Source organism: Lates calcarifer, linkage group LG7_2 (assembly GCF_001640805.2).
Source record: "Lates calcarifer isolate ASB-BC8 linkage group LG7_2, TLL_Latcal_v3, whole genome shotgun sequence".
Taxonomy (NCBI): domain Eukaryota; kingdom Metazoa; phylum Chordata; class Actinopteri; family Centropomidae; genus Lates; species Lates calcarifer.
The window spans coordinates 1,069,029-1,091,885 of record NC_066854.1 but is presented as its reverse complement, the minus strand read 5'-3'; the positions used below and the strand labels follow the sequence as shown (position 1 = coordinate 1,091,885).

At 45.9% G+C, this 22,857-nt stretch overlaps 3 protein-coding genes across 3 annotated transcripts; all 3 read left to right on the top strand.

Annotated features, from left to right (window-relative positions):
- The first annotated feature begins 2,113 nt into the window (after window positions 1–2,113).
- On the top strand, window positions 2,114–9,948 carry LOC108873050 (growth hormone receptor). The gene is made up of 6 exons (XM_018661068.2): window positions 2,114–2,994; window positions 4,573–4,751; window positions 4,837–4,990; window positions 5,378–5,465; window positions 5,968–6,037; window positions 6,639–9,948. The coding sequence occupies exons 1-6, from the start codon at window positions 2,784–2,786 to the stop codon at window positions 7,323–7,325; spliced, it is 1,389 nt and encodes a 462-aa protein (XP_018516584.2). The 5' UTR covers window positions 2,114–2,783; the 3' UTR covers window positions 7,326–9,948.
- A 1,519-nt stretch (window positions 9,949–11,467) lies between these two features.
- Window positions 11,468–18,950, top strand: dusp27 (dual specificity phosphatase 27). Its single transcript, XM_051065915.1, is given in 8 exon segments — window positions 11,468–12,033; window positions 12,637–12,831; window positions 13,074–13,192; window positions 14,579–14,810; window positions 14,922–15,139; window positions 15,766–16,357; window positions 16,359–17,739; window positions 17,741–18,950. Coding segments are annotated over 7 exon segments (3,480 nt in total). The 5' UTR covers window positions 11,468–12,033; window positions 12,637–12,712; the 3' UTR covers window positions 18,560–18,950.
- Window positions 18,951–19,090: 140 nt separating this feature from the next.
- Window positions 19,091–22,842, top strand: LOC108873128 (cilia- and flagella-associated protein 251). Its single transcript, XM_018661253.2, has 2 exons — window positions 19,091–21,725; window positions 22,128–22,842. Exon 1 carries the CDS (start codon window positions 20,221–20,223, stop codon window positions 21,169–21,171), a length of 951 nt encoding a protein of 316 aa, XP_018516769.2. The 5' UTR covers window positions 19,091–20,220; the 3' UTR covers window positions 21,172–21,725; window positions 22,128–22,842.
- Window positions 22,843–22,857: the final 15 nt, after the last annotated feature.

Below are 22,857 nucleotides of genomic sequence, written 5' to 3'. Positions count from 1 at the left end.
GTATAAATTTGTCCGTCTTTATTTGTTGCTAGCATGCGGTCCTTACTTTGCTTTATTTCTGAGAAGTGGAGGTGGTTGATTAGAAAGTCCCTGCAGCGTTTCCTACTGAGCTTCTTACAGCAAACACAACGGGCCTTTGTTTCCCCGCTGCCCTCGGACCGCAGCTCCATGCATTCTCTGATGGATTACTGCCCTGATCTGTGAAGGGCACATGATGTCTCGCTGCTTTAATGGTTTTACATTTTAATGTTGTTATGTTGAGATCTCAGGAGTAAACAGAGAGGAGGAAATGTTGTTGTTTTATTTCTTTTCTTTCTACCAGACTAGGGTTCACTCTTCTTGATCAGTTCTACTTCAGTGTCGATATTTGTGATGTTTAAGAGGAAAAACTAAATCTTTCTCCTCAAGAAAAAAAAAGAAAATCGACTAATGTGCAGGTAATGACAGACTGGATAATGGAGAGGTAACAAAATGGCAGTTCAGCCACAGTGTCAGAGTAACACTTATACAGGTACAGAGGGAACTACAGGAGGGGAAGAAGAATCAATCATGTAGCTGTCAACTCTCGTCTCCCTCACTTCCACAAAATCCATCTAATTTCATCTGTTTCTACCTCAAACACACACACACACTCTCAATTATCTATTCCATCTGTGTTTGATGGACTGTTCGTCCCATGACTGTGATTTAGAGCAGCGGTGGAAAATTGATCGGCGTCTGAAAACAGCAGGAACTAAGACGAGCGCTCTGTCTGTGAAGGGGAGAGGCAGAGAGGGGGACAGGAGACTGATCTCTGAATGTTTCTGCTCTGAACACACAACATTATTTTATTTCAGCTTTAAACCATGAGGCAAAAAGACAGCTGCATGCTCTGTTTTTATCGACTGACCCTCTGTTTATCAAGATTTATCAAATCAAAATACAAACAACATACATTTCACAAATGTAGCTGCAGACTAACACAGGGTACAATAAGACATGTTGCTGCTGTGTGTACAAGCAGAAGCATTAATGAGGATCGTGGATGTCCAGGGTTTACAGCGGGGGCGTCCTCAGATTGCATCTGCTGAAAACGTAATACTTAATGATGCGTCGTGTTCCTGATACTGTGCAATGTCCCCGTTTGTTCTGAGAAACAGCAGCTGTCAGGACTTTTTATCTCCTGACCTCTGCAGGCTGAAACCGCCGTGGGTTAGTTGCTGCTTTTGTGTCGCACACACTGAGATTCAGTTTCACCGAAGATGAGAAAACACAGGACTTAGAGGATGAAAGCCGCCAGGCAGGACTTTTAAAAGTTCATAAATGTGCTGCTCTGTGTATTTTCTGTCTGCTTTGGTCAGTTTTGTCTGAGATCTTCCTCTAAACTTTGAGCTGAGGTTGTGTTATTGCAGGATTTTAGGGGTTTGCTGTACCTGACTCTGAACGTAGTCCACATGCCGTGCAGTGTTTCTGACTGAAAACTGTAACTAAACTAAAGCTGTGAATGTTTCATTTCCTCTCCTGAGCCCTCAGGTTTATCTGGTGAGGCAACACACTCCGCTTAGCAATTATTTCAATTAAAGAGTGAGAGACAACCTGAGTTAGAATGATCGTCCTCACAAGAGCTGCGGCAGGACAACAAGAGGACGCAGCTCCTGTTGTTGTTTATTGTTTTTAAAGGTTTAAAATATAAAGTGTTGACTGATTACAGTGCAGCTGGCAGCCTGGAAACATGAAGCCCACCTCCCACCTGCCTATAAGTCCACCTGTGTCTAAGCTTGCACATCAACACCTGTCCCCATCCAGCGCTGTCAGCGGTCGCCATGGCGCCGATGCAGGCATGTCCGTGGCAACGGGGTGGGCTCTCGCTGACTGATTTTTTTCTTTTCTTTTCTTTTCAGAGGAAGGTTGCCGTGACAACAAGGCCTCACATATACTACTGCCGCTCGCCCAACATGGAGGACTTCACCTGCTGGTGGCATCCTCTGGACAACCTGACAGACGGCGAGGAGGTCACCTACATCCTCACCTACTCCAAAGAGTATGCACGCCACACTCACATTAACAAAACTTTATTGTCCTAAGTTGACAACATTTATCCTGGAAGCTTAATTGACTGCACTTTTACTGTGCACTGCACATTCCAGACTCCATTGATAAAAACAGGAATTTTAAGGAGCAGAACACAGGAGCTGCTGGAATACCACTGCCTCCATCTGTTAGAAAGGAATCTTCCTCTTAAAGTAAAGCGTCTGTAGGAATCCTCATATCACTGCAGCATCTGCTGTCACACGACTGCTTCAGACTTGAGGCTTGTGTTGTTTTCCACAGCCCCGGATCAAAAGTACACCAAAGTTTCTGGGTCATATGAATTCTGCCGTTTAAATCCAGTTTGATTCTCTCATGCTCCACTTCAGCGTGAAGCTTTTAACAAGTCGATGTTTTGGAGCAGCTCTGAAATCCCGAATGTGGCGTCACATGGCCTCAGACTGATGCCACGCCGCCCTCATGGCGCACACACAGCGTAGAAACTGCTCCCAGTAATGAGGACAAATTGGATTGTGCCTTTGACCCGACACGGCATCGACGCTCACATCGCTCAACAGTCCATCGATTGTTGTGATTTTCTCCTGCAGCAGTTTGTGTGTTTGCAGGAGTTTGTTTGCAAGCACCAATGTACATCTGGCACTCTGGGATTTTGATATTTTTATGCCAATTAAAAGATTTCTATCAACAAAACATGTTCAGATAGAGGGTGTGGGATGTGGGGGAGATAGTCCTAAACTGGAAAATCCTCACAGGTTATGATCCATCAAAACATTTTCTTTTCCATGACGTTCACAGCTAAGGGGCCCAGACATGAATGTCCAGACTACGTGACCGCCGGTCCAAACAGCTGCCACTTCGACAGCAGCCACACGTCCATATGGAAGATCTACTGTATGAACGTGACCGCCGTCACCGCCCACAGGAACTACACCTCCCAGGAGCACTGCCTGGACGTGGCAGAGATCGGTAAGGACTAATGTTTGAACATTTTTGATGCTGTGTGTCTCAGAAACGTTAATTTTTTCAATGGAATTTGGTGCAAAAGTGAGACCAAGGAGTATGGGATCAGTTTTTTTATTCTCTTAGAGCTTTTGTCTTTTTTTTTGTCATCAATTATTCATTGAATTATCCACATAGCAGGTAAGGTACAACAGTCACCATATAAAACAAGTGTTAATGTGTTAAAATCAGACATAAATCTAAACTGTTTAAGATAGTTCTTAGCAGTGAAATACACAGGAAAATGCATCCTTGGCTGATTAAATGAATATGATTGAAAACATTGTCATGCTCAGTCAAACAGCCGAGCACCAGGTGGGTGACCTGGAGTCAAAGCAGCAGGTGTCTCTAAACGCAGTCAGGCGTAGAATAAATAATGTGAAAATTTGAAAAGCCTTCAGGCCTGACTGGCTTTAATTCATTCTGCCCCTGGAGACTGAGAGAAGGTCGAGTGAAGAAGATTCAATTCACTTACGCCGCCTTCACAGGCTGGATTCAAAGCCAGAGCCCGGTAGAGTTAATTGATTGTGTTTGACTTCAGGGCTCGTCATAACACAGTCCGAGCTGAGCACACCAACATGAAACACGTGTTGATATGATTCAGTGTGACTTACACTGGTTGTTGGACAGCAGCGACACAGGACATCTGTAGAGGTGGAGTCCTGTACCTGCATCCTGATGGTAGCAGCTCAGCATTTACCATAAAGAGGACGTCGCTAAGGATGTTTCACAACAGTTTTTCATCTGTTACTGTCCAGATATATACATTTTACCCCATCAATAATTACTACACTACACAAAAAAATCCTTAGTTTTCTCAGTGTTTAGCTGAAGAAAACTACCTGATTCATCCTCAGTGATCAGACCAACAGTCGTCAGCAGATGTAACCCTGAAAACACCAGGTGAGTTGGCTCTACATTCACCTGTGTAGAGTAATAACACTGGAGAGATACACATTCACCCTACAGTGTCCAGCCCAGCTCCATAGGGACTAAATATGATCAAACAAACAAAGATAGAAACATTAAAGCTCTTCTTTTGGAGTAAAAAAAGCCTCTGCCAGCAGTTAATCAGTATCTGTCAGTATCCAGATGCTGCAGATTCTGGACTGGACTTCCTGAGCTGGTTTGAGAGGCAGCAGAGTGGGGGTCTGCTCTGTGTCCCTGTCATGTGAAGTAAACTCTGACGTGTGTGATTTATCAGCAGCAACGTGTGTGTGTGTGTGTGTGTGTGTGTGTGTGTGAGAGAGTCAGCGGTGAGAAGGTCAGGGACGTTGATCTGATAACTGCCCTGCAGGGGATTGAACCCACAGCTGCAGATACAGTACGGTACAGTGCAGGGTTCCTGCTGTTACACAGACCGGACTTTAGCTGAAAGGTCACAAGTTAAACATCAGAGACCGTCGATACTTAAATGTCATGCGACTGAAATGACGTTTACACAATGTGGAGGGAGGAGATGTGTAACCGTGCAAAACGTTCAAGAGCGCCTTTCTTTGTTCCCTCCTCAGACGTCCAGTTAACGTGTGTGTGTTTGTGTCGTAGTTCAGACCGAAGCTCCTGTCAACCTGACCTACACGCTGACCGACGCCGGCGGGGATGAAATGGGCCACAACGCGCTGCTGTCCTGGACGTACCCGGTGCCCTCTGACCTGCAGTACGGCTGGATCACGCTGGTGTACGAGCTGCAGTACCAACGCGTCACCGAGTCCGACAACTGGAAGGTACGTCCGGGAATAACGCCCCAGCCGTGTTCCTAATAAAGTGCACTCTGAGTGTATTTAATGTGTGTGTGTTTGTCGGCGGCAGGTGAAACACCCTCTGCGTGAGCCTCACGTGGAGCTGCTCGGCCTCCCCGTCGGCGACTACGTGATCAGAGTTCGCTGCCGGTCGCACAACTACGGCCTGTGGAGCAAGTGGAGCTCCACGCTACTGATGAGCATCCCTGCCCGACCTCCAGCAGGTACACACACACCAGCACTCTCATTATTGTTGTTTTGATGACCGTTTGGACACCACGGGGCGTTTACTGAACCTGTCAGAGACTGTGCAAAGAAAAGGATTCTGCAGCTGCGAGGTATTTTCATTCATCCATCGGCCTCGTTTTCGGACGGAATTTCCTCAAATTTGGCACAAACGTTCTCTTCAACTTTGAGTTGGCTCCCAGCTGAGAGAAGCATCAACATCGTTTAAACAATTCTAATGAGACAATAAGAGGACATAACGTCCTGATCCAGTCAGGTGCAGGAGTGAACTGTAGTTCACTGTACAGCCTCAGTTAAACCTAAGCTGTTCTCCTTAAAGTGACTCTGTGACTCTGATGAAGTGCTCTCTGGTTGAACCTGTGCAGGTAAACTGCTGGTGCTGATCCTGGTGACGGGTGTCGGTGTCGTGGCTCTGCTGGTGATCGCCTTCGGTGTAATTCCACAGAGCAAAAGGTGCGAACACACACACACACACACACAGAGAAACACTGCCTGTATTTTTCATGGATTTCTGCATCAGACAGAGATGAAAAACAACAGTTTGTAGTTGTTTTCTGACGTGGACAGGCACTGAGAGGACGGGGCAGTATTTTACACGTCTTAAAAACAGTTTTTATTTTCTGATTACATAACTGAGTGAGTAACTTCTAGGAGCCAGGCTTGAGTTCCCAGAAACCTGGTTCCTTGTTTGTATGTCAACATATTCAGCGTTTCCTCTCTGGATCCCATTTTCTTGTTTCCCAGCAACTCGGTGTCAGAGGAATCCAGCGTGATGCTGCTCAGTGTTTCTGTCGTCTCAAGGTCACACGCAAGAGTTAAAATCCCCTCTCAGCCTTTGTGTGACACACACACACACATAGACGCTGTGTGTTTATTTAATCAGTAGATGGACATGTTGTGTGTTTGTTTGTGTGCTGCCCTCTCAAACATCCTCTCTTTATGTTTTCACCAACAGAATAAAAGAGTACTTCCTGCCGCCGATTCCCAAGCCGCGGATCATCGGCATTGACCCGCTGCTCCTGAAGGTAACACAAACACACACCTATACAAACATATACAAATGCAGTGCTGTTCCCGGTCATGTTCTAACTATTTCTTCTGACCTTCATCGACTGCTCTCTTGCCCACTCCATCTTCATTTTTTCCTTCCTCTCCCTCCTTTCTCTTCATACCTCCTGTTGTTTTCCCTCTTCCTCCATCACTTTTTGTCATCCCTCTTTCTCTCCCTGCCTTTCACTTGTATTTGCCTCCTTTTCCTCCACCTCCTCCTTCCCACCTCTACGTTCCTTTCCTCCTCCTCTTTCTCCTCCCTTCTTCATCTTCCTCCTTTGTATTCTACCTTTTTCTGTTTTTCTTCTGTTGTCTTCCCCTGCCACCTTTCTTCTTTTTCTTTTCCTATCTTCCTCTTTTTCCTCTCATCTTCCTGTTACTCATCCCTTCTTCTCTCTCCTCCTCTCATTGTCTCACTCTCTTCCCTCTGTATCACTTCTCTCTTTCTCCCTTAATTTTCTTTTTTGTTCTCTCTGTCCTGCTGTCGTCATCCATTTTTCTTTCACCTTGCTCTGTCTTGCTTCTGTCTGTTTGACTCTTGTCATCCATCTTTTCTCTTTCCTTCCTCTCCCTCAGAAGGGGAACCTGGATGAAATCAACCGTCACTTCACTAACTTCCACAGCTACAGACCTCCGAGCTACACCGAGGAGGTCTGGGACCAGGTCAGCGCAGACGACGTCTATATCACCACACCGAAGGACTGCGGCGTCCCGGCCGACCCCACAGACCGGGAGAAGGACGCCTTGATGGTCCCGTGTGACCTGACGCCTGTGGCCGCCCAACATCAGCTCATAACCCAGAACCCGGCGTCATACGTACAGAGCCCGTTGCCCTACTGCTCCTCGCCTCCTGAGGCCTTCGCCTCGCTGCCGGACGTGCCCTCCCTGTGGCTGAGACCTGAGATCATGTCACTGCCGGGGACGGACTACAGCATGATGGGACATCCCAACTCTGTCCCCGCCCCCAACACCACTGCCGTCACCGCCACCCGCTCGCCACAGGATTTCTACACCTGCGTCCAGCTCATGAATGAAAGTGGCGAGGTGCACCTGGTGCCGTGCTTGCCCCCGCCGTACTGCCGGGAGTTCCCGCCTCCACCGAGGGTCGATTTAGACACGGCCGAGAAAGAGGAGAAGAAGAAGAAACTCGCCGACTACCAGGCCAGGAAGAATCTGATGAACGAGCCGAAAGATGGCGGCGAGGCCGAGAGGAGCGAGGCGGCCGTGCCTCTGCTGCCCGTCACTGTTGACAACAGGGGCTGAACGACAGGAAGCACATCCACGAAAACACAGATACTTTATAAACTGCTGAATGTGCTGCAATATGGAAACTGCTGCAGAAGATGAGGCTCGAAAGAAAGAAAGACAGAGACAGACCTTTTTATCTAAATGTCCAGAACTCACATTGAAAACAATTCAACAGACAGATGTTGTTTCTGAGGGCAAAAAGAAAACATTGCAAACTCTACAAACTCTTAAAAAACACCACTTCTGGTACAATAACACGCGTTGTGTGTCGGTGACCAACATGTTTTCCTCTGGACCTCAGCTCGTCTGTTTTGTGGTCGCCTGTTCAGAAGCAGTCTCTCACTGTGGGACCAAACCTGCTGCAGTTAAAGCTGCAGCTGATTTTAACGTCAAAGTCCAGTTTCAGAGCAAACATCTAAATTATCAAACTTGAAGAGAGTGTGACGTTGCCTCGTGCAGCTTTAGGTTAAATACACAAGAGTAAAAACAGCAACATAATGACCACATTACCACATGCTGCTTCTCCCAAACCGCGGTTGTCTCCGCAAAAAGCTTCACATTCAGGGTTGTATGTCTTGCTCAGGAAAAAGAAGAAAAAAAAACGTGCAATGCCGTTGATTCAGGCCTGGAGGAGAGAGATTAACCACTGGGTACATTCAGCATTCAGAGCCTCTGTTAGTGTGTTTACATTCATTAATGTTCCAAACCTGTTAGCCTTACCTCATCACTGTATACGGCGTTTCACACGAGACAATAAGCTTCTTTGGTTTAAACTTCATAGACGTACCTTTAGTTTTCCTGCTGACGCTGATCATAGAAACTGTGTTGGTTTTATATCCTGTTAATATTCCAGCTCGCTTCCTACTCGATGTTCATATTCAGGATATGGGGATGTATTCTCTTATTAAGCTCACACGTGTCAGCTCACTGAGGGAATATTTGATTATCCTGAACATGAATGGAATATTAATCTGCACAAGCCCCTCTCATCATCTTCCTCGAGTCTCTCTCTGTTCTCTCCTTTGCTTCGTCCGTCAGTATTCAGCCCGACTGCAGCGACCTGTGTGGTGTTCTCAGAGGGTTTTCAGTTCATCGTCCCGTGTGGCGATGCTCAGATTTATTCCAAAAAATACAGCTTGTTTAAAGAGGTCAGGAGTCAACGAGAGTAACGCTCGCACCCTCAGGAAGATGTAAGCTGTGAATTTAAGCTCCCATTGTGGAAAAACCTGTGGATTTCTTCTCAGGAGGTTTAACACGCTTCTCTATCACTCTGCACATGTCAATCACTGTGTTGTTTTCTGACCTCTCCAAACTGGACATGTATTTATTTTCCAGAGAATAGACAAAGAGTTTGGATCCAAAACAAGGTATCAGAGTTAACGTCCCCTCTCTCACCAGTACTTTAAGAGTCTATTTTTATACAGTGGATTGCTGTAGTCCTGTCTGACAGATGTAACACTATTAAAAGAGTATTTTGTATATTTTAGAGATGCTGAATGACCGAGCTCAGGTAGTGTAACACAGGAAAAAGAACTGCAGAAATTTGGCCGACAAACCCAAAGTTTGTGAAGGATAACAGCAGCAAAGTATTAAGTTTAAAAACAGTTAGCATGTCCTGCTCCTGTGGCAGGAAGCAGACTATGACCGCAGGCTTTGTGCCCCGTCTTCAAGTCTGGCGAGATATAAACCTTTGCATCTTGTGCAGTCAGACGACACATTGTCATTTCAAACATATTGAACACTCAACCATGAACCATCACTCATGGACCAGATCTCAAGATACATGACCTGCTTCTAATCTGAAGGAGGGAATCCACCATTTTTGATCTTCTGATCCTGATCCCATCTACCTCATATTCGACTGCAGACTGCCCCAACAGACACTGGTGGCCACAGCCTGATATTGAGGTCTCTTTGTTTGCTTGTTGTCTTCACCTTCTACATCTAAACCCGACATTTTCCCAGCTTCACGCTGGAAAAAGAGTGCCAAACACACCAAAAGTACAAAACAGACGGGTGAGTCAGGTACTTGGTTTTCATCAGCTGCTGAGCATCACAATGATTTTAGACTCAATGAGCCTTGACAGATGAGAAATACTATAACCACAGAGTTGAGATGGGTTCTGGATGGTAGTAATACTTTATCATATTTACTCTCTTCTTGAAATGGCTGTCATTCTTTGTCATTGTGGTCTGATGTGGTTTGAAGCTGTACCATGTGAACTGTGATGATTATGCTGCTCAGAGGTGGATTAAGGTGCTGATCAGGGATCGGTCAAAAGCAATACTGACCCTGATTGACTTGACAGACGTGGACCACACACTATAAAACACCTGTCATTGTATGTAACTGCCCACAGCACTTCCTCCCTGTCACCCTCCTCACCTCTGATATTGGGAACTCAGCCAGCAGTGATGTTGTGCCGTCACTGTATTTCTCTCGTCATCGTTGCAGTTAGATGTCGTGCTGTAATCTATTTTTGTGCCTGTATGTGCCTTTTTTTTCACAGAGCAGTGTTTCTTTGCTATTCCTCTGTTGTGTTGAAATCTCAGCAGACGGCTTGACCAGCCAACGTGCCACTCCCACACGCCTGGAAATGTTTTCATGTGAGGAAAATGGTTGATGAGTCAAGAACTACAGTGTATATATATATATATATATATATATATATATATATATATATATATATATATATATATATATATATATATATATATATATATATATATGCACATTGTGTTGAGTTTTAGTTAAATTTTCACCTTTTATTGTGACACAAACCACAAGACAAAGTCTCAGTTCAACATGCAACACAAGGACTTTTTTCTTCTTGTCAAACAGAAGCACTTTGGGTTACTCTTCAATGCAATAAAACATGAAAAGGAATTGAAATGTGTGCATCATTTCTGTAACGCACCACAGTGTTAACAAGAGACTATGTTTGTTTGGCTCTGTAAACTGTTGTGATATTTCTGTTAAACAGCAACAACTAGAGCCAATCATTTAAGAGTTTCCTTCACCTTAACTAATGTGTTTGGTTAAATGAGCTCATATTATGAGAATAAATAACTGAAAAATCGTTAGCAAATGTAGGTTGAAAACAAATGTCATGGTGTGTGGCTTTATGCTAATTTTGTAAGAACATAATTCCCATGAGATAAATGGTTCTTGAAACACCTGGTAAAGTGTAAAGTGTTTAGCTAGGTTAGCTACGTTAGCTATCTTAGATATATGAAGCGCTAACGGTTCAGATTCAGTTAATAAATCATTAAGTCATTATGTTGATTGCTTAATCTGGACGGTATTACGTGTTTAAACTGTTTTAAATTAGCCAGAGCGTCATTTTTATGTGTCTGTTTGGACGAGTATCTAAAATAACTCTGCTTTGGTACTGCAGGATGTGTACAACGTAAAGATCATCGACTTCCTGGTTTGATATCCCGCGTCACTGCTCGTGTGTGTGGGTGGGTGGAGTGAACTATCTTGTCGTCACCTCAAACTCTTTGCTCATCACGGTGGTTCTTTGATTACATCAACAAACCGGAACAGGAAGCTGAATCCGCTGAAGTGTGATACAGGTAAAAAGATGATTTTACCAGCGGACTGATTTCAGTTCAGTGTCCACACACATCACGTGACCAACAGCTGTCGTTCATTATGATGTAATGATATAATGATGTGGTTAGTTTCCCTCAAGTGAATTAATTAGCTAGTTAGCTAATTAGCTCTGACTTGGTGTTAGCTAGTTAGCTAACTGACGCTAGCGCTGTCAGATCAGATGTCTGTCAGGTCAGTTTATATAAAGGCTTGAAATGTGTGTTTAAAATATAAAAATATTTTAGGAGGTTATAGAGAGGGTAGAAACAGCTTCATGGATAATTTATGTTCATTAGTAAAAACATAAACTGGAAGTTAAAATGAATCTTTGACCTTTAAAAGCTCATCAGCCCATTTTGTAACATTACAAATGTACAATACACCAAATGAGCTCATACTGGCGTCAGTGTGTGTGACTGTGTGACTTAAATTAGCTGCATTCTGTTGTTATAAATAGTCAAGACGATTGTCAGCTGACCGCAGATAAACACACAGGGAGGCGTTCAAGCTCCGAGGATAATGTCAGGAAATCAGGGAGATATTAAACAGGTCCGAGTGGTTTTATTGTGATGTTGATATTGTTTTTTTTAACATTAAATAATGTGAGTCATTTTTTTAAGCATGAGTGTCAAAAGAAATCACTGGTTCCAGCTTCTCAAATGTGGATTTTTGCTGTTATTTTAGTTTACTGTGACAGTTAAGGGATTATTTCTGGGGTTTACTGTTGGTCAACAAAACAAGAAGTTTAAATATGTCGGCTGGGACCCTTGGAACATGTGATGGATCATGAGAATAATCATCAGCTGCAGCTGTAACCCTGACAGAAACCAAGGAGGAAAGAGAAGAGAAACAAAAGGAGAAGACTGGAAGAAATAAGGAGAGAGGAAAGGATGAAGGCAAGGAAATAAGAAAGAGAACTGACAGCGGAGTAAAAGTCTTTACTTGAGTAAAAGTACTCAGTTACCTGCAGCTGTGGTGTCGGGTGTCAGGGCCTCCACAGGCCTGGTGGGGGAGGACTCAGAGAGGAGGGGGACTCTCTAAGTTTAGGAGCCTGTGTCAGTCCAGTCCTCAGACCAGACAACGTCCCTGAGACTGACGCTGTGACAGACCGCCGTCAGAGCAGAGGTAAGAAAACACACACACACACACACACACACACACACACACACACACACAGATGAGGTGTTTTATATGAGACCCAGTTACTATTTCAGAGTTTTCACACGTCTGATGAGTGTTGTTGTGTTGTTGTGTCTGAAAGCTCGGAGCTGTTCGGCCTTTCAGCCTGACAGGCTCTGAGGCAGCTGTCACCTCGGTTAAAAATAGATCAGCTGGAAGGCCTCATATCACACACACACACACACACACTTTACTTACACATTCACACCAATGTCAATTTGAAAACCTTCCAGATTTTTCTTTACTGAACGCTTTAGCCTTTATGTTGCTTTCAGCCGTCGTACTAAGAGTTCAAGGTTCAGATCGTCACCAGGCTCATCCTTTTATCTGCACAGTCAACATGAAGCTGTAGCCTCCATAGTCTGGTCTCTGATTTAATTAAAGTCCTGTACATCTGTATAATGAATAGGATCTTAAATGTAAAGTATAACTGAAGGTGTTTTGGAGCGTCAGTGTTGGTGAGGAGCTGCCCTGTTCTTTCTTTATTTTACTTTATTCGTCCCTTTCTTTAAATGACCAGCCGTCTTTATGTTTCTTGTTGTGTTGTAGCAGTGAGTAGAAACGTGCTGCTAACTCGAACCTGCGTGTTTGAACCAGCAGGAAGGAGGCTGGAGTCTTGGTTGCCATGGCGTCGGCCAATGAGAACGGGGAGCGCGGGGATCAGGCAGTTCCTGATGGAGACGAGCAGGAGGAGAGGAGCGTCAGGGGGGTGCAGTCTCATTACCTCCGCTGCCCCTCCCCCAGGTAGAACACCTGAGCGAGCTGCTGATTTTACTTTGTAGCTGTCGCCTTCTCATCCTCCATCATCCCTCTTTCATCTTTTAATCATCGTCTAATGGTTTTACATTTTCTACATTTATAAAGGCGGCTTTCTGCTTTTGAACTTTTATTTAACAGGCTCAACAACTTGACTTTCCCCAAACTGAACTGTTCATGTCTTCAAGTCATTTATAACTTCTCTCTCTCTCTCTCTCTCTGTGTCTCAGTTTCTCCATGTTGTCTGAGTCCAGGTTTTCTGCAATCTCCGGCTCTGACGCTGCGAGCATCTTCATGGAGCCCATCCACCTGTCGTCAGCCATCGCCGCCAAGAAGATCATCAACGAGGGTGAGACAGAAACCATCAGGATTAACTGATATTTGTGCAGTAAGAGAAACAGCAGGCAGAGATATTTATTTTATTATTGATCAGTTATGAAGTTTCTAAATGTTGATCAGCAGCTGTTTTTTTCCTCTGGTTTGTTAGTCAGTGATCCCAGACCTGCAGGAGCCTCAGAAACCTCCACCACTAATCCATTTAAAAATCTGCACCATTAAAGTACAATATCAACTGATTAATAACAACTTTATCTTGTGCCTGTCTTAAAGGTGCACGTGGTTTTATGTCAGAGCAGGAGCACAAGTTTTTAGGTCTTAGTTCTCTTAGTTTCAACAAAGGCCCCATAGCAAATTTAATCTGTAAATATGAGACTCACACTCTGTAGCTGCTCAGACAGAGTTAAGCTGCTACAGAAAATAATTAAAATTCACTTCCCCGCCCCTGATATCATGTAATCTGATGAGCATTACTCAGCGTGCTTTAACTGGTCTCAGAGCTGCAACAAACCTTCCTTTTTCACCAGAAACAAAAACAAAAATTGTTCTAAATATGAAACAGAGAGAATAAGCAAATCCTCACATTTGAGAAGCTGTGACGGATTTTTAACAGTAAATGAATAAATTCTTATTATTTTCTATCTATTGTTCATGTGATCCAGCTCCACTGAATAACCCCGAGTCTCTGGTTCAGTGTTAAAAGGAGAGAGAGACCAGGACAGAAGGTGAGCGAGCACGGATCAGATCAGGTCAGCGTGCGCGGTGTTCAGGAGAAACAGACGTATCTGAAACGCTCTTCGCTCCTCATACAAATGCTGCATTTGTAAAAAACTGATTTCTGCGTCCACATTCAGCAGCTCTCATTTAGTCAAATGCTCCTCAATTACAGTGAGTCCACGTTTCACTCCTGCAGCTCATTAGCGCTCAGACAGATGGAGACGTTTCTCGTTGGAGGAGCTGAGTCGCGCTGATTGAAGAAATTAGCTGATACGACACATCAGAGAGCAGCTCCTGTCTCACATTCCTCTTCTGATATTACTTTACATTAGTGGAGGCTTAATGGACGATACATGTTTCATCTGCAGGGAGGACGACGGCCTCTGATGGACACAGCTGTGGCAGCTGCTGTCTGTATTTGTGAGGCGCTGCTTGTGAAGCTGTGCAGCACGTGTAGCTTCGTGCTGTTGTGTGTTATTGATGTGTCTGAATGTCAGAGCCCTCCCTGCCTTTATGAGAGTGTTTACTCAGACAACACATCATCTCTGGTGTTAGAATGAAGACACAACAAGTCCTCCAACCTGAACAAACATATAGGTCACTTGTTCCCTTTCTCTTTGGACAGAGCCAGGCCAGCTGCTTCTGTTTGTTTCCAGTCTTAAACCTTGTCTGTCCTCCTCAGAGCTGCCGCCTCGGGGCGTGCGCACCGAGTCCATCCCGGAGTCCATGCTGGAAACAGCCGAGCAGCTGATGGTGGAGGACCTCTACAACCGGGTCAGGGACATGGTCGACGACCGCAGCCCCTACAACACCCCCTGTGTGCTGGACATCCAGAGGGCCATGGTGCAGGACCGCCTGGAGGCTCCCGTCAACCCAGTGGATGAGGTGTGGCCCAACATCTTCATAGCCGAGAAGTGAGTTTGCAGTTGTTCTGGTTCTTGTACAGGTTGTCTGAAAAAGCAGCTGCTGGACAGTCTGGACAGGTCAGGACTTTGTTCATCAGTAAGGGGACGTTTCTTTCTCAGATCTGTCGCTGTCAACAAGGCTCGTCTGAAGCGAATGGGCATCACCCACATCCTCAACGCTGCCCACGGCACAGGGGTCTACACGGGCGAGTCCTTCTACGCCGGCATGAACATCCAGTACATGGGCATCGAGGTGGACGACTTCACAGACGCCGACATCTCGGCGCACTTCAGACCCACCGCTGAATTCTTGGACGAGGCTCTGCTGACACACAAAGGTGAGACTGGGTTAGTTCTTTAATTTGATTCAGTGATCTCAGTCTGCAGAGAGACAAAAAAAAGTCACAGTAGATTAACTGATTCACAAGACGACCTCAGCTGTATTTATTTATTTATTATTTATTTATGTATTTATGGTCGTCCTTGTGATTATTTACTCCATCAGCTGCACATCCAGTCCATTACATCTACTTCCTCTCAAGGCTGATTACCCATTATTACGTCTTTCCTCTGTCAGTCTGTACTCAGTGACCAGTCCCTCTGTATTATCTGGTCTGTCGTGGTCTCAGTTATTCCGTCCGTCTTCAGAGTTCAGTATATTGCAGATTACATAACGGTTTGTTTGTTTGTCATCTCAGTGACTTATTCAATGTTTCTGAGAAGTGTTTTCAGGACCGGACAGAGTACCTCTGTGTTCCTGTTACAGTCACTGTAACTGCAGCTGATGCACGAAGCCCTGAGACACTTTGACTGCTGATAACTGATAAGATCAAACATATGATACTGTTTTAATCTGTGGAATATTTAAAATATTAATCACAGTTGCAGCCTTGTTTAGTTTGACATTATAAAAGTGCAGCAGCTGATATAAGTCAGGCTATAATCAGTATTTCTGTACTTGCAGGGAAAGTTCTTGTGGTCTCCATGATGGGCGCCAGTCGCTCTGCTGTCCTGGTGGCGTCCTACTTGATGATCTTCCAACACATGACCATCATGGAGGCCCTGACGTCCATGAGGAAAAAGCGTGCCATCAACCCCAACGAGGGCTTCCTGAAGCAGCTGCGAGAGCTCAACGAGAACCTGATGGAGGAGCGCGACGACGACGACGAGACGCTCAGCCAGTGCTCTGTGATCGACGCTCGCACCCGCGCTCGCATCTTCAACGAAGGCAGAGATGATGATGATGATGATGACACAGATAAAGAGGAAGAGCAGAGCATGATCGAGGTGAAAGCTCGCTCCATCATGATGGAGGAGGAGGAGGATGGAGAGAGTGTGATGAGCAGCGTGGCCTCCTCTGCCGCCGCTGCGGCGCTCAGGAGCGGGTCGATCGGAGCGCAGAACGGTCTGGACAGCCGGGGATCGACCGCCGTTCAAGAGGAGGTCGTGCTGCCTGAGCAGGAGGGCAGGGAGGAGGAGGACGAGGACGGTCTGGACAGCATGATCCGCGAGTGGCAGCGGAGAAATGAGAAGTATCAAAGCGACGAGTGGTGGGAGGCAGCAGCTGGACAGCGACGGCGAGGACGGGGAATCGCTCACGGAGGGCCGACCAAAGAAGACAGAGGGCGGTTTAGACGCCGACGTGGAGAGCGTCACAAGCGAGGACGTGCGAGCCGTGAAAGAGCGGCTGAAGCGGCGCAGCAAACGCCCGCCTTCAGACGCCATGTCCACCTCCAGCTGCACGAGTTACTCTGATCTTTGGAAACAGCGGCTGAGGGAGATTGAGGAACAAGCTGCTGCTCGCTACCACAAGAAGGAGGACGATGAAGGCAGCGAGAGCACGGCCACTGAGGGAGGAGAGGGAGGGAAGAAGAAGATCGATGACGAGGTGGAGAGCATCCTCTCTGACACCAGCTCCATGTACAACTTCTGTCAGAAAAACAAGGAGAAGATGACGCCTCTGGAGCGCTGGCGCGTCAAGAGGATCCAGTTTGGCTGGAACAAGAAAGAACGTGAGGATGGAGAAAAAAGTTCCATAGGAGACGGAGAGAAAGGCGACGGCGAGGGAGAGGCGAAGACGCCGTCTTTCCAAGACGTCAACCTGACGGCCTATCAGGCGTGGAAGCTGAGGCAGCAGAAGCGTTACGGCGAGGAGAACCCAGAGGAGATTTTAGAGATGAGCCGAGGCGAGGACTCAGCCATGATCAAAAGGAGGCAGAGACGCGAGGAGATTCTGGAGCGGTCAAAGAAAACCTTAGAGGAGAGTCAGTCCATGTGCGGCTGGGAGACTGAGAGCTGTGTTAGCGGAGGTACGATACCTCTCTCTGCCTTCTGGGCTGGAGCCGGCGTCACCGGTCCACCGAGCGTCGCCAACGATGACAACATGTCCATGCTCAGCGGCAGGTCGTCAGTCATATCTTCAGTCTCACAAGCTCGCAGTCACAGATCGGCACAGTCTGCTGTTCCACTTCAGCCCACTCCCCCTGTTCCTCCCATCCTCCCCGTTCCAACTGTCCAGGGCCCCGGAGGAGAGCCGATGGTCAACCTGGCCAGCATCCAAAACTGGATCGCTAATGTTGTTTCGGAAACGATCAAGCAGAAGCAGAGCGAGATGAGCCTTCCTCCTCCATCACGTGCAGGATCGGAGCTCAGCTTTGGTGCTGCGCCGAGCGTGATCTCTGGCCGGGGAGCGGATGATGACAAAGCTTCCTTGTTGAGCGGTGCGTCCTACTCCAGCGCTCTGTCCCAGGGTCGTGGCAGGGCAGCGTCAGTCCTCTCAGGTGGCGGGTCGAGCAGCGTCTCAGGTCTCAGCGGTAGAGGTTCAGCGCTGGGATCCACCCTTGGCTCCACCCTGAGCTCCAAGAAAAACAAGATCACCACCACCAGCGTCCCCCTCTTCAGCCTCTTCCAAGACCAGGTCAACCTGGGCAAACTGGATCGCCATGGACAAGGAGATCAAGTCTGAGATGAGGGGCAAGATGGCTACGTACGAAAAGAAGAAGATCCTGGAGGACAACAAGCGCAGCACTCTGTACAAGAAAAAGAAACCAAAGGAGGATGAGGAAGAGGAGGAGGAGAGAAAGATGAGAGAGGAGGAGTTTCTTGAAGAGACAAAGAAAAAGGAGAAACCTGCGAGGACTTACGGCCTCTCTGGGTGCCTGAACCTCAACCCAGCGCTGGAGAAAGATAAGAACACCAGCATCGACGACTGGCTGAAAAGCGTCAGGCCTCCTCCGAGGAAAACGACCTCTGGAGCAGAGGAGTCGGAGGATCCCTACGACGACCTCGACGCCTCCGCTTCTGAGTATGATTTCTCGAGCCGCAGGGCCTCCTATGCTGCCGATGAGGAGGAGGAGGAGACGTACAGCTCCAGATACAGATCAAGGTTACGTGAAAATCTGCTCAGTGAAGATGCAGAATATTCCTGCAACGGCTTCACACAGTCCCACAGCTACGGCCGGGCAGGGAGGTCGTACGGAGCCTACGACGAGAGCGAGGAGGAGAGCTACAACGACCTCTCCGCCAAGAGGAAGTTCGGTCACCATTCACGATACGAAAGCAGCGAGACAGAAGGGAGGAGCAGCAGGAGGGTGCAAGCCGAGGGAGAGGAGGAGGAGGAGGATGACATCGCTACCTTCATCGCCCAAACCAGACAGAGGATCAGAGCTCGGGCTGCCGCCGAGGCCGAGGACGACGAGGTGCTGGCTGCTTGGAGGGCGCAGCAGGAAGCAAAGTCACAGAGTCGGAGCGAAAATTAGAGCTGATTCCACGCTGCTGCTCGTTCAAAGACGGCTCCGTAAACTCTTCTGTCGTGCACTACTGTTCAAATACACTCAGATAAGCCTTTTTGTGAAAGTAGGTTTTTAGAAGTGTTTACATCTGTAGGTAAAATAAGCCACCTTTCCCTGCTCATCATGCATCAAACATTTTATAAGAATGGATGTTTAGAGCCTGTATTATTACTAATGACTTAAATATAAGTAGGTTATTCTTAAATTAAGGTTTTGTGTGAACCACTGTTGAATGTAACTGATCATCAAACACTGTATTTTCATACAAGATGATATGAAACGCCTGAAAAAAGGAAAATCTAATCCTATTTGTACTGTTACATTATTTTATTATCGCAATAAATAGCCTGATAAATGATGATGCATGGATTTGTTATTGGATTTATCACATTACTGATACCTTATATACTTATTAGAAAAAACATTACATGTGTGTAAAACAATGAAATAAGGAGGGAGACTGAGACTCTGTGGGAACAGAGTCTGTTTTTATTTTGAGTTGTTTGAGTGTTTGAGGTTAAAACTCTAATTTAAATCCTGTAATGATGGAAAAGGAGGACGTCCTGGGAAAGTTCCTCCTAATTCTGCTCATTTGTTTTGGTTTGATGATTGTGAAACATGTTTTTTTTTTTGGAAACAGCTGCGTTGATTGCTCTGTAAGGAGCACTTGAGTGTGTTTGTCACATTATACCGCTCTCCAGTGGACAGAGGGAGTAGTGCATCTGATATCTTGGTATTTATAAATGTAAGGGAGATGTTTTTATTATCAGTGAAGGACGGTTTGTGATTAACTTACAGTTATTGACTGTTCTGACAGCTGAGGAAACATCTGTGTCGTTCAGATGAATATCAGAATATTCATAGTTATTTATCAGATTTACCTCCCAGAACATCAGTCTGCTCTGTTTAGATTAGTCATTACAGGTGTAATGTTGATGAGAGTGTAGCTGTGCAGTGCAGTGAGGATGGGAAACGGTGACGTAATGTGAATACATGTGAGAGTGCAGCACTCATAATAGCTTACTGTGCAGCTTTACATTCCACAGTGGGATAAACCCTGATGGGAATGTTGATCTTCAAGCTCTTGTATATATAGTTAGATCCAGAGTCAGAGAAAAGGCTCAGTCAGTACAAAACTAAACATGGTAACAGAGAGAAACTGTGACCTCAGGCAGGGAAAAATCTGAAATAAATCTGATGAGGTTTGTTCTGATATTTACAATTTATTCCATTTTGAAAAGTTCCTCGTTTCATTTATCTTACTGTGCTGGAGTTAGTTTGTGTGCAGCACTTTATTCTATAAAAATGAAGGTTTATTATTAGAAAAATCATGGTGGAGAGTGAAGTGAAGGAGAGTGAGCGATCACACCTGAGAGATTAAAGCTTTACAAGCCTGAGTCTGTTCACTTACATGAATCATGAGGCTGAAAACGTGGCCTTCAGGTCACCAGACTGTGGATTGAGAAATGACGTGTGCTGCGTTTCTGCCAATCAGCATTAATGAAATCCTTTTCTGAACGTGCAAGTGAAGGCTTTTTCATAACACGGACAAGAAGTTTGAACTAACGCAGGTTTATTTCTCTCCCTCTGTTTGACATATTCGACAAACTGAGCGGCTTTGGCTCAGGATGGCGAGCTGGTGGACGGCCGCAGACGTGCTGGACAGTCTGGACCTGGAGGAGGACTCGATAGTGTCTCGGGTCATTCAGGCGGTCGGACTGTTTGGAGATATTCTGTCGTTAGAGGACACGATGCAGCCGATGATTCCTGAGGGAGGAGGGACTGAGGAGGAGAGGGTGAACGATGTTCCAGGAGGAAATGATGAAGGAAAAATGACGATGGAGGAGAAGATGGGACAAGATCAGGAGGTTGAGGACTGGAGAGAAGAAAGTGAGAGCAAAGAGGAAGAGGAGGAGAAAGGAGGAGAAAAAGTGGAAGAAGAAGGAGGTGATAACGGAATAACTGCAAAGGAAGAGTTGGTGGAAGAAGAGAAAGATGAGGGGTGTGTAGAGAAAGAAACAGGGATTGAAGAAGAGGAGAAAGAAAAAAGCGAAGGTGAAGTAGATGAAAAGGAAGACGACAAGGCAGAAATGATGGAGAAAGAGAAGGAGGTAGAGGGTGAAAAAGATGAGGAAAACTTGGAGAAGGAAGATGAGGAGGAAGAAGAGGAAGAAAAGACTCAGGAGAAGAAAGAAGGGAGGAGGACAAGACTGAGGACGAAGAGAGGGAGGCAAGAGAGTGACAGGGATGAAGAGAAGGGGTTAAAAGAGGACAATGATGGACAGACAGCAGAGGTGGAGAAACAAGAAGAACAGGGGCAACCAGAGGAGGAAGAAGAAAAGGAGGTGATGACGGAGAAGAAGGAGAGAAGCAGTGACAGAGCAGAGAAAGAAAATAAGGATGAAGAAGAGGAGGTAGAAGATGGAGAGAAAGAAATAAAGACTGAGGAGGAGGAAGAGGAAAAGGAGGAAAGGGGGGATGAGAAAGAGATGGAAGAGGAGTTTGAAGAAAGAGAGGAACAGAAGCAGGCAGAGGGAAAAGAAGAAGGAGAGGTTATGATCGGAAGGAAGGAAGAGTGACCGAGCAGAGAAAGAAAAGGAGGAGGAAGAGACAGATGAAGGAGAGGAAAGAGAAGACGAGGAGGTGACGGAGGAGAAGGAGACAGAAACAGAGATGAAAGGATGTGAAGAAGAGATGGAGGGAACAGAGAAAAAAGAAGAAAAGGAGGCTGAGAAACAACAAAATGACGATGGAGAAGAAGAAAAGATGGAGGCTGTGGGAGGCCGAGAAGAAACTGCAGAGGAAGATGAGAAAGAGCAGGATTCTCAGAGACCTCCTCCTCCACCTCCTCCACCAGAGCCAGAGTCTGCTGACGGAGACACAGTCCTCACAGACGGAGAGAAAGGCTCAGCCGCTGCCAAGGACCTCGGCGGGGACATTTATCCCACATCGCCGAGCAACGACAAAGAGTGTGAGGAGGCATTTCTGAGCGGCAGCTCGGACGCTTCAACTCAAACTGCTGCTCCACAGTCAGACTCAGATCTCCCTGCAGTCAGCGCCGCTCTGCATCTGACAGATCCAGGATCAGCTGCTGAAGACGACTCCAGAGACGCTACACCTGAGCCACAGACAGGTAACAACACTGCTGCCACTCTGCTGATTCTGTTTCTCCTCTTTTCTTACAGCGTGCTCCTGCTACACTGCTCTAAACTGAAGCATTCAGCTGCTTTTCCCTTCTGCCTTCTCTTGGCTTTAGCTCTAAAACCTGAGGTTATCTGTGCTTAAATATGGAGCTGCAGCTTCCCACTGTGTTTGAGAGTCTGCAGTGTAGAGAGGTTACATAACTGCAGCAGTGATTGGCTGAAACACAATTACTCAAAGTGCAGATTCAGGTCAGAGAGTTAATTCATTCATTAAAATCAAATTAAAATTCCACAAAGATGACACTCACACAGTCTGCAGAAGCAAGTGTCAGATAATTGGATGCAGCTTTATTTTTAATTTAAATTAAAGAGGGTGATGTTTCTGCTTTCAGGTCGACTGACATCAGGGCGCAGGCTGGAGAAAAAAGTGACACTGATGGATGCAGCTGCTGAGGCCGGGCGAGGAAACAAAGAGCTCGGTCTGACCCGAGACCCCGCGATGGAGGCAAAGGAGGACAAAGGAGGCAAAGAGGAAGGAGGTCAAAACTCTCTCCAAGATGAACGGAGAGGCGGGCGAGAAGAAGAGCAGCAGCCGTCAGTCAAAGTACAAAACTGTATCGTACAGGAAGATCCGGAAAGGAAACACCAAACAGAGGATTGATGAGTTTGAGGCCATGATTAACTCGTGATCAGGCCCTAGATTGACCAATCACACTTTAACCATTTTTTAATCTTGTGTATGAAAGTAATAAATGAATAAAGTTTGTTGTTTATTTATATAGCACCAATTAATAATGAGGTTAATGTTAAAGTGGCCTAGTAGTTGGACTCACCTTTCACTGCTGTCTGCTTTTTCTTTTGGTATTTTCTTCTACAGTCATTCAAGCCAAACCTGCTCCATCATATGTGGGTTTTACTGTTTATCCATGTAGAAAAATAAACCTTAAAATAATCATTTATCTTTTACAAAATAAAATAAACACCGTTAACAACACAGTTTTTTGTAGAAACTCATATGACTGATGTATGTGTAACTGACAGTCTGGTAATCACCTTTGTGTTATATTTATGAATGAATTTAATGAGATTAAATCAGCTTGCAAAAGGTTCTGTGTGGTGTAC

Coding starts and splice junctions, on each gene's coding strand:
- LOC108873050 (XM_018661068.2), top strand. CDS start 2,784: ATGATCCATCAAAACATTTTCTTTTCCATGACGTTCACAGCTAAGGGG. Junction 2,995..4,572: donor CCTGGACGTGGCAGAGATCG/GTAAGGACTAAT, acceptor TTTGTGTCGTAG/TTCAGACCGAAGCTCCTGTC. Junction 4,752..4,836: donor CCGAGTCCGACAACTGGAAG/GTACGTCCGGGA, acceptor TGTCGGCGGCAG/GTGAAACACCCTCTGCGTGA.
- LOC108873128 (XM_018661253.2), top strand. CDS start 20,221: ATGGCGAGCTGGTGGACGGCCGCAGACGTGCTGGACAGTCTGGACCTG.